Source organism: Carassius gibelio, chromosome B7 (assembly GCF_023724105.1).
Source record: "Carassius gibelio isolate Cgi1373 ecotype wild population from Czech Republic chromosome B7, carGib1.2-hapl.c, whole genome shotgun sequence".
Classification (NCBI taxonomy): domain Eukaryota; kingdom Metazoa; phylum Chordata; class Actinopteri; order Cypriniformes; family Cyprinidae; genus Carassius; species Carassius gibelio.
Genome location: NC_068402.1, coordinates 11676465 through 11691862, shown reverse-complemented (window position 1 = coordinate 11691862; position 15398 = coordinate 11676465). Strand labels below are relative to the sequence as shown.

The following is a 15398-nucleotide window of genomic DNA, read 5'->3' as shown; positions in this document are numbered from 1 at the left end:
TTATGCATATGTCATTTTTCCCCACCAGAAATTACGTTTAAACATAAATATTCGGAAGACTTTATGTATTTTAAACCGACGTTGATCTTTTGAAATCCCTATTTAACAAAGAATACTGAAAACAACTGTATCACATTCCATACACAAAAGCAAGCAGCAGAACTGTTTTCAATATTAATAATTATACAAAATGTTTTGAGCATGAAATCAGCATTATAAAATGGTTTCTAAAGGATCATGTGACACTGAAGACTGATGAATGGCGAAAATCTGAACTACATCAAAATACAAAAAAAGGTTATTTTAAATTGTAACATTTCACTAACTTCGGTTTTTAGGCTACTGTATGTTTGACTCTTTTTTTCACATTTTTTGATTTTCAATAAGATATCCCTCATTAATATAATTAAGTAAACTAGGCCTAATATATAACGGTTTGCTTTTAGGTTCGGCTTTTGCTTATTAAAATGTCTGGAAATCATCTCTATAAAGTGTGGTTTTCATACTGCCGTACTGTGATAGTATATACATTTTAGTTTTTAGAGTGTGCATTTTCATTGCAGTCAAAACTTTTAGGGAAAAAGTCATATTTTGATTTGAAACCCCATAACATTTTCCTGAGATGTTGATATATGAAACACAGTTTAAAAATGTGTCAGACTTAAATTATAATTACAAAATAAGATCATATTTCCATAAGAGCATCACTAAATTAATATCAAAAGGAGAGGGAGTGGTCATGGTGAAACTTCCAATCATTTAGGATCTCTGAAAAGCCCCGAATGTGCTTAAGACTTAAATCTGTGGCATGTATAGCCTCAGAGATATTCACTGAAATATAATGTCCTCATATGAGGATGCAGGGTCTCAGGAGGTTTTAAAGGGGATTAGTGGCTCTAGACAGATTGCACTGGGTGGTTTATATGCTATAAACACTGCACATAACCGTAATGGAAGTAACATTTAAACCCTTCTGTCATACAATCAGAATGCCTGGAATAATGAGCATACAGTCTTTTCCATGTGAACTCTTTAAATTAATTTAATCAGCATTATGTACAGAACAATAGCTGGCCAACAAATAAAGGATACATGTGGGAATACAAAACACAAAAGAGATCACTCTAAACTATTATGTCTAACTTAAGATAATGTCAGAAAAAAATAAAAAAATTCAGAGTGCAGCTTTCCTTCACTCAATCTCATGCGATGGGATTGAGAACAAAAGAATTCCCTACAGAATCAGATCGTTTTCAGATCTTTCAAATGTTACAAAGCAAAACCTAAATGCCCAATAAAAAAAAAAAATTATACATGTAAGAGGATGTCCGACAAATGACCTACAATTACCAAAACAGTTTTTTTCTAATTACTTTCCTTTTTATAAAACTGTCAAATTTTACAGTGAATAAAATAATTATATTTTACAACAATAGAGCTTTCAACAGTAAAATAGGTTTTTGTTTGAGGTAATTACATCGTTCTGGTACTTGTACAAAACCAAAAATAGATTTCTGTCCTTTTTTCCCCCCTAGAAACAACCAACCGCAAATGGTTTGTTTGTTTATTGGACTTGTTTGTCTTCTTCACACATACTATGGTTTAAACGCATATCCTCATTGAGGTCAAAGTCTTTAGAAGTTCAGTTTTCCGAGGCAGCGTGAGCAAGGACTCGATGAAGCCCTCCTCAGTCAGTCACCGCTCTCTTCCTCAGAAAAAGACTGAATTTGGGACAGCTCAAACATATCCCAGCCACTCCGTCCTACCCAAAAGACTTTGCAGACCATGCTACGGCTCGTTGGGAGCAATACTCTCAGTTCCTCCATCAGAAACTAAATATTTGCTTTCCGTGGCAACTGCACGTCGTTTTATGGGGTAAAGCCACTAGCATGTAGGACTTCAAACTGTTCAACTCCAGAACTCAGCAGGAGAAGAAACCGGTTTCTCAAAAGCACAGTGAATGGAAATCACTCTATTCTACCACTGATGCTGCCATAAAGAAAAAAACAACAACGTCTCGCTATAAAATATACACCTGAAAACCTCAGACATGAGTAAAGGCACCAAAAAGGTATCCACGTCGCACACTTAAAAAAAAACAACAAACATGGTTCTGTTCAACAAGCTAATATTAATCGCTTCAAAACATTTTCCTACCATATCATACACTCTCCTGAGCAGCGAATGACACTTATGGTGGAAAAAAGTAAGACATTTAGACAACATATCTGCTTCCTTTAGCTTTTGAGGTCAGCCATTTGAGTTTGTGAAGCAGTTAAACCTAGTATACTAATGAAACGATTGCTCTACCAAAGTTTGAGGACCCTGCTTGGATTGACTGGACACCACACTGACTATAGTTTACAAGACCAGCACTCTCTGAACACCATTTAGATGGCATCTTACTGGTGCTCAATACTCAAAAATGTTCTTTACTCAGATCTAGACACTTTAGAACCCTAATATCACATGTAACGCAATACATAATCCACATACATCCATCCGATTCCATTGCTTTCAATCGTTACGTGACTGTTTCAAACCGTATCCAAGTGGCGTCTGGGATACCCACACATAATCGGACTCACTTTCATCCGTGATTAGCGATGTGAAAAACAACAACAACAGCGCTGTCACTTTAAGGCTTCTCTTTTCGCTTAACGTTTTTTTTTTTTTTTTTTTGCGTACTGTGGTTTACTGCATAATTGTTTTGTTACTTGTTATCGTCGACATCACTACTTATTGTGTTACCATAATTATCACTATTGCTATGTACAATTGTCCAGCGTCTGTAACAGTTAGTGAGTGGGATCAAAACGGTGTCTGTAAGTGTGTGATGTGCTGATTGGGCGTGGCAGCGTTGGGGGTGGAGCTGTTTGTCAGGTGGGTGGAGGAGGGGGCGGAGTCTGAGAGCTGGAGTTCCTCTAGTTTCTTCAGGTACTGATCCCTCAACACCAGTAGCTCCTTATAGCGCTGCTCCACTGGACTCTGTTGCTGATATGCACAAATACACACAAACATGCACAAGTGTGAAGTGACAAATGTGTCAAATAGCCACCAGAGGGCAGCAAAAACAATAAGATGCTGGAATACTAGTGTTCAGACAAGCTTTTTTTTATTTTATTAATCTATGGTTAACTGGATAATTATAATAAGAATGTCCAGTTTAATACTCTAACACGGCACTATGGCCTGTACACATTACATTTGAATGTTTTTTTTCTGTTTTTTTTTTTGTCTGGTGGCATTTAATATGTAAATGGTAAACAGCATTAATCTTTGTTATGACTAATGTGGCAAAACGCTTCTTTATGCCAATGCTGGAGCAGCTCCTGCAAAACCTCTGTAACAGAATGTGTGTGTGTATGTGGTGATAAGGACATTCTGAGTGACAGTTCACTGCAGTGCCAGTCAGGACGTAATTAAAATGGAGAGAGAGGATTTTCTGCACCGCTGAATCGGGTGTGCAGACACACACACACACACTCAATCCCACCCAGAGGCAAAAACACCCACTATAAAAAAAGATGCACATGCTTTTCCTCCCTTCAAAGATCTGTTTGTATTTACCATAAAAAGTCAGCTTAAATAATGCTTACCACCATACAAAATGCTATAGAGGCCTGATTGTGAATGTATGTCGATACCTGTTGTTGTATGCGAGGGTTCCACCTAATGTAATAAGTCACCCAAAGCTCTAGGTGGCGCATGCTGGCTACAGGGTAAAGCACGCGACTGGACTCTGGCGTGTAGAAGGGGTTTACATAGAAGGACGTGTCACTACTGACAAAAGACCACAGAGACACCGTCTTCACCCGAACGTTCTAGTGAATAAAACAACAGGGGAAGAATAGAAGAATCAGAAAATTAGCATTTTGAATAAACATTGCTCCATTATTTAAAATGAATCTTAAGTATTATTCTATGTTAAAGAAAACGAAAGCAGTTTACACAACCAGTAAAAAATTTGGAATAACTAAGATTTGTCTCTTTTGCTCACCAAGGCTGCATTCATTTGACCAGAAGTACAGTAAACAGTCACATTGTGAAATATTATTACAATTTAAAAGAACTATTTTCTATGATCATATATTTCAAAATGCAATTCATTCCTGTGATGGGAAAAGTGAATTTTCAGCAGCAGTTACTTCAGTTTTCAGTGTCACATGATCCTTCAGAAATCATTCTTTTGAACTAAAGTACAGGCGATTTAATTGGTAATACAGAATCAGCTGTTAAGCTGTTGAATAAATTGGTAATACAGCAGCTAAGGGTGTTGAATCCTTTGGTTAGCAATAGATGTAAAGTGGAAGTGTGTTCCCTAACATTGTTTTTGCGGTGGACAGCTCTAGAGGGCCACCAGAATGAATGTTTCATCTCCCCAAAGTGCATTCTACTCTGACTGAGAGTCACTGAAGCATCCCTTTTACTCATGCTCTACTTCACACAATGAGCGCAGAGAGAAATAAAAAGCAATGTGTGCCTGTGAGAGAAAACAAGCAATGGGCAATATATCTCACTGATGACAAGTGGCCTCCAATAAGCAGTGAAGAAAATTGGATTTCAGAGATTCAGAGACAAAGGCGTGATCAAGTCAAAGAAAGGTAGAGTGGATAACATTTGAATAAATCCAGCCTGTTTCCACAATGCACGTAATAATTATAAATTCATATACAGTGAGAGCACATTTATAAGGTAGGAAGGACATTGAAGGTTTGCATATTAATGTGGTTTAATATCACGGACACACCAATCGTTTGTGATGTGTGTGTGTTTGTTATTTCTTACATTGCTTTCACGGGCACTCTCACAGTTGTAGAGGAAAGTGCCAAAGCGGCAGCTGTACAGGTGATCCAAGATTACCACCAGGAGACGTTCATTAAACTCAAACGCTGTTGGGAACTGCAGATGTGGGAGAGAGATAGAAGTTAGAGAGATTTAATGCATTAACGAATTCAACTCTAATTAGCTGGATAAAATCATTTTACAAAACACATTAAGAAAATGCATTCCAAGTCTGTATGATCTGGTTTCTTTTGCAAGAGACATTTGAGATGCCGTTTTCTGTGTAATAAAAGTAGACAATGATGTGAAACAAAAAGGGTCTTCAGATGCTGAAGGTTCTTTATGGAACCATTTAGATAAAAAAGGTTCTTCTATGGCATCGTAAAGTTCCCTTATTTTTAAGAGTCCAGATAACACACAGAGCTTGCTTTGTTAAGTGGTTTCTTACTCAAATCTCTCTCAAGGATACATATGCCACGTATCAGCATCCACAATAACCGAACAGCAGTGAAACCAAGAAAGCCATGCAGGTTTGGAGCAGCATGATAGATCACGTCAAGACAATTAGATCCATACCTGTTTAGTCATTTGCCACACGCAGTCAATAAACTGCACGAAGATAGGTGACCGGTCCTGATCTGCATGGTTTTTGTCTCCATGGCCGATTCTCTACACACACACAGAGTATTTTTTTTTTGTTTACACAGAAGCTAATACACTCAGATGTAGTTTACACTTATTTATTCTCTAGCAGCTCTATAATCAACTTCTAACACGGCTGACAGAACTCAAAGTCCATCACTACACGTGCGGTTTTTACAGATGCAAGACTTTGTAAACTCACTGAAGCGAACTTGTGTCCGAAGCCGATCCATTCCTTCTCCAGCAGCACCTGGAAGCCCCTGAGAGTCCTGTAGTATGAATCCAGCATCAGCATGGACAGAGAGGTGAGCTGAGCCGTGCGGTCCCAGCCGTCACTGCAGTGCACCACCACAGAGCTCCCAGAAGACACTTTATCAGCCACCTGAATGGCCCCTGATAGCACCAGCTAGAGCAAGAAGGAAGCTAGTTACATTAGAGCATGTTGAGTTTTATAATATATACTGGTCAGCATTAAAAAAATAAATAAAAACCTTAATATGCTCTAGCCAGTGGGTGGACTCAAGGCTGGAGAGCCAATGAGACTCCTCCACATTGGGGTAGACAATGTCCTTTAACTTCTTCAGTGACTCCCTCATGACATGGATATTATGGATGTCCAGAAAGACCAGCTCGGCGTTCTGATAAGCATCGTCGCCCTCATAACCCCCTCCTGTGGCCTGGAGGGTAAGAGATGAGAAGTGTACAGGTTAAGATGTGTGATCATGCAGAGAAATTCTGCATCTGCACTCTTGTTTTCACACTCCATGTACCTAAATACATTGTGCAAGAAAAAAATATTGGATCAATTATGCCATTTAAAAATGCTCCGTCAGCGGTGTTCAGTGTGGCGTGGCTTCTGGGTCCACATTGTGGTTGGTTTTGCTTTTAATTAGTTTTGCAACACACAAAAATTTTAAACATACTCATGCGGAAAAAAAAAAACAGTTTTGTTTGTCTAATACAAACCAAGGGTCCAAGACTGACTGAAAAACAGAAAGCAGACCATGCCTCCAGCGGATAAGGCCATAAGTTAAATTTGAGCTAAACAAAAAGGGTTTTCATATTCAAGAACTTCTTGGAAATTAATTTGAATCTCTCAAACCTGCCAATAATCTCCACTTATTAGTAACCCTCTGGAATCTTACCTTGTTTGCCACTGCATTGACATTAGGCCTGGCGTCATAGATGGTGAGTTTGGTGGTACCATTGGCTTCGCGGATTAGGTCCAAATAACGTTCATCATCTTTGTTGCGCTTGCCGCTCATTCCCACCAATGGCTGGCTACACCGCGTGATCACAGCATGGTTCTCTTTATGGAACCATGACAACACCTGATGGGGAAGGAAACACATCATCATTACAGAAGGTGAAGTCATCAACAAACATTAAAAAAATGTAATGAAAAAAACCCTTGAATTGCTATCTGCATTGGACACAATTTTAATATTAATGCATGTCTGTCATTATCCTTATACAGGGATATAAACATCCAGCCACATATCACAATAAATATGTGAAAGTAAATTTACTGTTAGATAAATCCGAAAAGCATTGCTTTCTTATATATGTGCAAAAACTGAAATTTACATTCTCCAAAAATTTCCACTGAACCATTTTCCTGCGTTACGCAGCAAAAGCTTGAATGTAATCTTCCAACAAAAAGCCCATGGTGATTCTGTCCTTTCACACTGGTCATCTGTAAAAGAGCTCACCGGGATGCGGCAGCGGGAGCGGAAGGTAGCGACTCTTTTAAGATCTTCCTCTGTGGCCTTGAATGGAACAACAAGAATTGTAGGATAGGTGTCACACAGCTCGTAGTTCTTATTGATGAACGTGACCCTCCACTCACTATTGGGTAGACCCTGACAACCAGAACAGAAACACAACACACAATCTTTAGGACACTGTGCAGTTTTGTATACATTCGAATTATATTATATTTGCAAGTGAATGATGAGTGTGAGAAAGTTGAACGAGTCCTGGCATCTGGTCCTCACCTGCCTCCTGTACTCTTCCATGGCCTCATAAACGTTCCAGCCATTCTCCTCATACTTCTCCTGACTCAGAAATGCAAAGAGTTGCTGTAAAAGTCAAAGAAAGAAAAGTGAAAGAGTGAGTTAAACCAGTATTTCATGCATTCTGATACTGATGAAAGCCAGTTGTGAAATGCTGAATTGTTGAAACAACATCTAATCGCAACGCATAAAATTCACAGAAGTTTTAAATCATTTCTGAATGAATCTAAAAATTAGCATTTGAGAATAAAGTTAAACATCAAACACTAACCATTCCATGAGACAGTGGGAAAGCATATTTGAAAATAATCTCGAAGATGTCTCTTCGACTGTGGCCTTCTTGCTTCAGAGCAAATCGCAGGTTCCTCATGTCCTGACACACACACAAAATGATTTGAGAATGTCACAACTTTCAAAAAGAAGATGCTAGCTCTGCTCTGCTCTTACCTATCAAATATTCATACAATAGATGTTTACAATTAAAGCAGAAGCTTTAAAAAAGTGCTCTTAAAAACACATGAAGGTACCTACATTTAAAGAAAGTATTCAAAAACGTTTCTGGAGAGTTCAAATCTGGCATGCGAGATTTGGGAGACACTCCTCCCCTCATTCGCTTTCCCCAACATTAACAGATATGGAATGTGAATTTCAGAGGCTTTGTGTGAGTGATACCTTGCAGGTGATTTCAAGTCCATAGGAGTTCTCTCCTCGACTGGAGGCTCCGCCCATCTTCTCTACACGGCTTATTACACCTAATGGCACATCCAGGGTAACTGGCGACTCCTTTAGACAGAAAGTGACAACAATCTTACACATACAGTTAGGGGTGCTCCGATCACGATCGGCAGATCGTTATGCGCATCTCGTCAGTAAAGCCGGTTTTCTAATCAGCGGTTAATTCCATCAGGTGCGTGATTTCACATAGAGCAGCTGTTAATACACAGAGCCATTGTTAATAGAGAAGATGCGCAAATCCTCTTCATTTTCAGCGTTTTTTGGCGCATCTTCTCAGTTAACAACGGCTCTGTGTAGTAACAGCTGCTATCTGTGAAATCACGCACCTGATGGAATTAACCGCTGATTAGAGAACCGGCTTTACTGACGAGATGCGCATTAACGATCGGCCGATCGTGATCGGAGCACCCCTACATACAGTACTGTGCAAAAGTCTTAGGTCACTAGTATTTTCACTAACAAAAAATCGTTCAGTTAAAAAAATCTGTTATTTTTATGTTTTGCTGTAGTGTGTCAGTAGTAAATATCAGTTTACATTCCCAAACATTACTTTTGCCATTAATCGTTATAATCCAGTGAGATTTTTGTTTGCACAAAGAGTCTGACAACAGCACTGGCTGCACACAGAGATCTGATCTCATCATCATCATCCTCAGTCTGTCTGGAATAACATGAAGAAACAGATCAAACTGAGACAGGCTCAATCCAGAAGAACTATGGCAATGTATCCAAGATGCTTCAAAAACCTGCAAAGCTACCTGAAAAACAATGTGCAAGTGCACCTAGGACAAAAGCTCTTGTTAACGCATAGTGTGGTCACACAATTTTTACACAAGTACCTAAAACTTTTCACAGTATTGAAGCTGGTTTTTGAAGCATTGGATACATTGCCACAGTTCTTCTGGATTGAGTCTGTCTCAGTTTGATCTGTTTCTTCATGTTATTCCAGACAGACTGAGGATGATGATGATGAGATCAGATCTCTGTGTGCAGCACTGGCTGTTGTCAGACTCCTTGTGCAAACAAAAATCTCACTGGATTATTACAATTAATGGCAAAAATAATGCTTGGAAATGTAAACTGATATTACCTACTGACACAATACAGCAAAAGATAGAAATAACTGACTTAAAACCATTTTTTGTTGGTGAAAATACTAGCGGCCTAAGACTTTTTCACAGTACTGTATATATAGTATGTATTATAAACACCTCAGAAGTGACACTTTCAGTTCCGTGCAATTATATTAAATATGAGCTAAAGCATTTCAAATAAAGAGTGTTTAATAGGTCTTTGGTTCCATCTAACCAGTCCACTAACATATTTGTTAACTAGATCTTCAATAAAAAACAAGATTTTCAAAACAATTTGCATTACTGTATCAATGATTTTTTTTTTTTCTTTTGCCACTTTGCCAGGTTGACAGATCATGGCAACAGACCCCAGCAACGGTCAAAACATCCACAAAACAGGGTCGCGGGTGTCCGCTACCATGAGCCAACCAAGGACAGAGCCAGAACCGAGATGAAAGCCTTTCTCTGATTAGATGTGATACAAAATCCCTCCTTCTTCCTGTCCTTTCATGTTCTTCATTTTTAATACAGACTAAAAGATGTGTGCTTTAACTAAAGGTAGCCAATAAATTTGATCCAAAAAAAAGAATGCAGAAACAAGCCCCTTTGAGAAGGAAAGACTGAAAGACAGAAGGAAATGGATGAGCTGGTTTTAAAGGAGCACCTGACATGGCCTCAGAATGACTGTGCCTGAACACGTAGAGAACTATGCGTTGCAATTTTGGGAAATGAAAGTTTCTCTTACGGAGTCAGTGTTCTTGAAGTAGAGTCTGTAGTTGGTGATGAACACCTTTCCTTTGACTGCAGCATTAAAAGGGCAGATGTAGATGATGTCTTTATCTGAGAAGTAAAAGAGAGTAGGAAATACAAATAAAGCTCAACATTTATTTAATCCCATTAAAGTCTGTCTTAACATGCCTGTGTGAAACAATTAAAGGTGCATTAAAGTAAGTTTTGACAAATAAAATGTTTTGTTAAAACGTTGTACACTCACATTTAATGAAGACTCCAGTCATATCAGTGTTCAAGACAAAACTACTGTACAAAACAAAAGAGTGCCCCCCCCCCCTCATAGAGGATGCCATTTTGAGATCACGTGACCTGCCAGGTACTTTATTTTGATAGCCCTCAATTATTTATTATTATCTATTATTATTAAATACAACTGTGTAATACTGCATCCTTGCCTATATGTTGGCTTGCCAGAAATCATTTAAAAAATGGATGGCGCATAAATGAACAATGGCATTCCCCATGATTTTAAGGTTAAATCTGTTTACTGTAAATACTGGGTTGGTTTTCAATGATTAGCGTGCAACACTGACTTGACTCACTGAGGTGCTTTATTAAGCATTTTAGGTGCTATGCTAATAAATACAATTTTATTTGAGTCCAGAAAAATTAGAACTGAAAAAGATGAATCCAGAAAAAAATAAAAGAAACGAAATCTGATAGAAAATAAAATATATTTCATAAGTCCCTAATAGCCAAGATGTTTATCGGCGATCTTGAATTTTTTTTACGACTAGCATGTCATTTGAACATTACAAACTGTTAATATTAATATGCATTTTAAAATATACAAGTATGACCAAAATTCTTACGGAAATATCAGACTAATTCTTATTCATTTAAGAGCATAGAAGCACACACGTGCTCTCACTCACCGATCACTCGCTCTTCTCCCGGCAGCATGGCAACATCTGCCAGCGGCTCCATCTTCAGGCTCTCTCTGGACGCCTGTCAAAACATGCAAGAACATCGAGTTGACATGGGCACATCCCTCACATGCACACAACTACTCACAACATTAATACACTACAGTTCTAAACCAGACATGATTGTACTCAGTGGCATCTGATCAGAGGAAAAGAAAAATGCTGGGAAAAAACCTGAGAGTGACAGGAATGGAAGAGGAAGTAGTGAAGAGAGGAAAATAAAGAGTAAGAGGAGACTGTCCTCTTTCACCCTCTGGCTGTGAGCACCAGTCTGATGCTCTCTGTGTGTGTGCGTGTATGTGTGTGTGATCAGGGATCCAGATTGTCTTTCCCTGGGCTATTTTCCTGCTGCCAGTTGAAGGTTAGTGAACTGGAATGCGAGCTAAGAGTGTCATTCGCTGCATGTAGTCGTTTATTCTGTTGGCCTTTTGCTGCTGTTCAATGTTTTGCACGTCGCAACCCTGTGGGCAGAGTGAAGCAAGGGGTTCTGGGTAATGGTCTATCCTGTGTTCTTGAGATGACAAATGGAGCAGCCAAACACACACACAAACACACACACACCGTGATCCTAGCAGGGAAACTAACCTGGTTCACACAAATAAGAGGTAGTTGGGTAAACAGAAGAGGACAGATGAGGAAGGGGGAGAATAAAAAACAGCCAACTAGTAAGAGGATTAAAAGAGACAACGTTAAAGACATCTGAAAGGTACAGTGTGCATTTTCTGCAACATTCGTCTGCAATTGTTCACAGCCATCTGGAAAATCATGCCCAAATGGCTTAGTTATAGTCGTTATTGCATATTAAGCTGCGATAGCTAAAAGAAAGAAAGAAAGGAGACTGACTGAGATAAAAGAGACAAACTGAGGCAATCACAGAGACAGATGGACGGCTCTCTGTACAAAATCTCTTTAGCTGTCCTCGGGGACCTTGGAAAAACGGAGACTCGGGTTTTGCTGCCTATCACCTGCCAGGTGTTAGAGCTCCACTAACATATGTATGGAACAGCAGTCTCCTGGCTCAAGAGCTAGCGATGTGCCAGCTCCCTGTCTGCCTGGAATCCCCTCTGCCCAGAGAGGTTACATGTGCCAGGACACACACTGCATATGCATGTGTTTATCTAGGGAGGGGCGCTCTGCTTTTAAAGGAAACAACCTATTTCGCTTTAACCACTAAGACAAGTTCCCATTTGAACTCCATTTTCAAACATTTAGCAACATGCAATCTGCAAGAATATTATTAATCACTCTATAAATGTACTGAATAGCTAAGCTGGTCTGAGTACACATTTTGGTCTTAAAATAGGTCATAAAGATAAATGATAGATATATTATAAATAATGTGGACATCTGTTTTTTATTTTTATCTTATTTTATTATACTGTATTCATAATTATATTAACCCAATTCTAAATGAAATGAAATCATCTGCTTTTGCAACAACTCACTTGTATAGTCTTGGCTTGTGACAAATTATTTTGAAAAGTGCTAATAGTCCATGTGGTCTTAAAAACGCTGTTTAAAATAACTCAAATGTAAAAGAAGTGACGTCAATAAAAGAAGTTCAAGCAGCATATGCCTCTTCTAAAGCATCTATATGGCTGTTTAATACTATAGGAAGCAGAGCAAAGGGCAGCTCTATTGATACCAGTTAAGAGTATTATTAATTCATGCAGAAAACGAAAGACTAACCCTCATACAACAGCACTGCACACTTACAGGATAATGTAGTTTGTAAAGCAAAGGGGGGAAATGAGAAACAATCTTTTACAGTCAAAAGGACAGAAGGAGAGCACAATTACAGCATGTGTGCACTCACGTTTGGGCTGGAGCTGTTCCCCAGAGGACTGGAGTTGTAAGGTGCTATAGGAGCCGAGGCCATCACTGGGTTTGCTTCTTCCACCTCCACAAGAGACATGTCATTTTTCTTTCAGCTCAACAATAACGTTTTTGTTTTCTTTTTTCTCCTGGCTAGCAGTCCAGTTTTGTAGCCTGTCCCAGTCTACATTTTCAGTTTCAGCAAAAAATATATTTATGTCTGACATCTACATTTTTAAAATGGGTAACTCTATGACAGCAACAAATGTATATATTTGCTTTTGCTGGACAAAAATGTTATAAAGTGATTTTTCACGCATTCAAAAGATTATTGTAAATCATCTACTACACTATCATCAAAAGTTTGGGGTCGGTAGGATTGTTCTGAAAGAAGTCTCTTATATTCACCAAGGCTACATTTAATTGATCCCAATTAAATTATTGTAAAATACTATTACAATTTAAAGTAAAACATTTATTTAAATAGAAATCAGTTAATGTAATTTATTCCAGTGATGTGCAAAGTGGAAATTACATCAGCAATTAGGCTACTTCAGTCTTACTTAAATTTGTGTGGAAAACGTGCTAATTTTTATTTCAAAGTTGAAGATTCTTAATCTTTATTTTTATTTCCTGCATTTAGATGAAACCGAAATTTTACATCATTATAACTGCGTTTACTGTCAATTAATTTTTGCTAAGAATAGAAAAATTCATACTGACCCCAAAGTTTTGAATGATAGACTGTGTAACCTATGAATAACCACGGTATTAATAGTTAACAACATTATTAATAACCACTGCCATAGTACGATACTTAATTGCAATACAAACAGACAAATATTTCAATCTGCAAGGCAAAACAAGTTTATAACCAAACAATAACAGACAGAAATATCAGTTTACTCTAGGCCATCTGTTGTTGTTGAACTCTTCGTATCGAGTTTTCAAACTGAAATTATAGAACAGTGCGACAGGCAGATATTTTTGCAGACACTACCGCAGATGTGTCACAGTGGAAGTGAGACGAAAATATGAAACATAGTGTGAATAAACGACAACACCCCATCTGCGAAAGTTAATGAACATCCTTGTCAAGTGATGCATTGTGGGATAGATATGCTGTCAAATCTTTACTTGATTAAGTTGATTTTGATTATAACCGTGGCAATGCCATAATAATTTGGACAATTAGCCTTAGCCATATTTATCTGAAATGTATTACATGAACATAAATTAAATCATAATTGTTTAATAAACTTTATTTAATAAAATAAAAAAGATGTTTGTATAAAAGCCACCCAACAACCCAAACATGCCACAAGCTTTTTCACCGAACACTTCAGCAATATGTCCGCGTACAGACCACATCAGCATAGCAATCACTATTTGGGCTAAATTTACACTTCTGACATGAACTGTAATGCTGAAAACACAAGCTCAGATCTCTGAGTCACTGTGGGGCAGATATGAAGCTCTGAGGTTGAAACAGACCCCTGAGGGAATGACACATGAGATTAGTGGTCAGAGACAGGCATGTTCACGATAACAGCACCAACCTGTGTGTTCGTGTGTGTGTGAGAGAGAAGAGAGAATTATTTAAAATGATGAAAGGGCTGTTGTGGCTCTTACATGACGATGCACATTTACAGCCTTCTTCTCCTGCTGCCTATAAAGAAAATGACTTTCAAAGAGAGGAATGAAATCAACTCGGTCACAGACAGTTTTACTTCAAAATACTAATAACGTTACTCAAAAAACTCTCATCCTAAGGCTTTAAATCACGGATCAATCAAGGAAAAAGCAACGTAACGTTAACAACACACTTTCACTAACTTATGTGATGATGTGATGGAAATAATGAGCAGTATTTATTTGGCCCAAATGCGCACATATCCACTTCCATTCATATACAATGACAGATAACGACATATACATCAAAACAAGCTTCTCAGGTGTCTAAAAAGTCCACTTTTATAACTTCTCGCGATTTCGTGGGAGCTCTTAGGCTACATTGTGAATGTATTCCAGCACAGGACTGTGACCAGGAAATAGCTCGGGCCTATCTCTGCCACAGCTCTCAAGTGCTACATTTACCCACGAGTCCGCTCCAAGCAGCGCTAAATAAAGACCAGACCCTCGCCGAAAAGTCATAACGTGCGACCCGAGCAATCTTTGGTTTGCAAATGTCTTTACTTACCCAGAAACTGCAATTCTCCTTTCCTCTGATCGCCAGTCTGTTTTGCACCGCCGCAGGAAGCGCTCAGCCCCAGTCACGTGACAGCGGTCACGGCGTCCATTGGCTACTTGTCAAATCGTGTACTGCAAGGAATTTAGGGAGTTGTATTTTTGATAAGAAGGGTGAAATAAGAAGCTCGTTCTGGAAACATGCTGTCAAACCGTAATGTTTCTTTCGTGAGAAAGATTTCAAATATTGAAGATACTCATCTTAAAATATCCTACCATAACTTATTATTTCATCACACAATATGCATACATTTTTTATTTAAACCAGGATAATGTGTAAAAACAAAACGAGTACTTTTAACAAAACAAATATTTAAAAATATTATTTGTTCATATATTTCATGTCACAGTGTTACTGATGGCAAAAA

General features: G+C 38.3%; 1 protein-coding gene across 3 annotated transcripts; it reads right to left on the bottom strand.

Moving 5' to 3' along the window:
• Nucleotides 1-1015: 1015 nt before the first annotated feature.
• On the bottom strand, nucleotides 1016-15093 carry mtm1 (myotubularin 1). Of its 3 annotated transcripts, none has more exons than XM_052560535.1 (15): nucleotides 14984-15093; nucleotides 12785-12868; nucleotides 10918-10990; nucleotides 9996-10090; nucleotides 8115-8225; nucleotides 7714-7815; nucleotides 7425-7508; nucleotides 7140-7289; nucleotides 6573-6758; nucleotides 5919-6104; nucleotides 5630-5833; nucleotides 5362-5454; nucleotides 4789-4902; nucleotides 3648-3824; nucleotides 1016-2994 (listed from the first exon to the last, which is right to left on the bottom strand). In XM_052560535.1, the coding sequence occupies exons 2-15, from the start codon at nucleotides 12845-12847 to the stop codon at nucleotides 2812-2814; spliced, it is 1821 nt and encodes a 606-aa protein (XP_052416495.1). In that variant the 5' UTR covers nucleotides 12848-12868; nucleotides 14984-15093; the 3' UTR covers nucleotides 1016-2811. The 3 variants fall into 3 exon arrangements, with proteins under 3 accessions (XP_052416495.1, XP_052416494.1, XP_052416496.1); XM_052560534.1 differs by having other exon boundaries at nucleotides 12785-12967; nucleotides 14984-15075; XM_052560536.1 differs by lacking the exon at nucleotides 12785-12868 and having other exon boundaries at nucleotides 14984-15056.
• Between the last annotated feature and the right edge of the window lie 305 nt (nucleotides 15094-15398).

Bases quoted from the DNA above. Each gene is read 5' to 3' on its own strand.
- mtm1 (XM_052560534.1), bottom strand. From the start codon at position 12,883: ATGTCTCTTGTGGAGGTGGAAGAAGCAAACCCAGTGATGGCCTCGGCT. The intron at 10,091-10,917 runs GTGAGTGAGAGC...TTTACTTCTCAG, and splicing joins GGGAGAAGAGCGAGTGATCG to ATAAAGACATCATCTACATC. The intron at 2,995-3,647 runs GTATCGACATAC...TGTGCATATCAG, and splicing joins ACCCTCGCATACAACAACAG to CAACAGAGTCCAGTGGAGCA.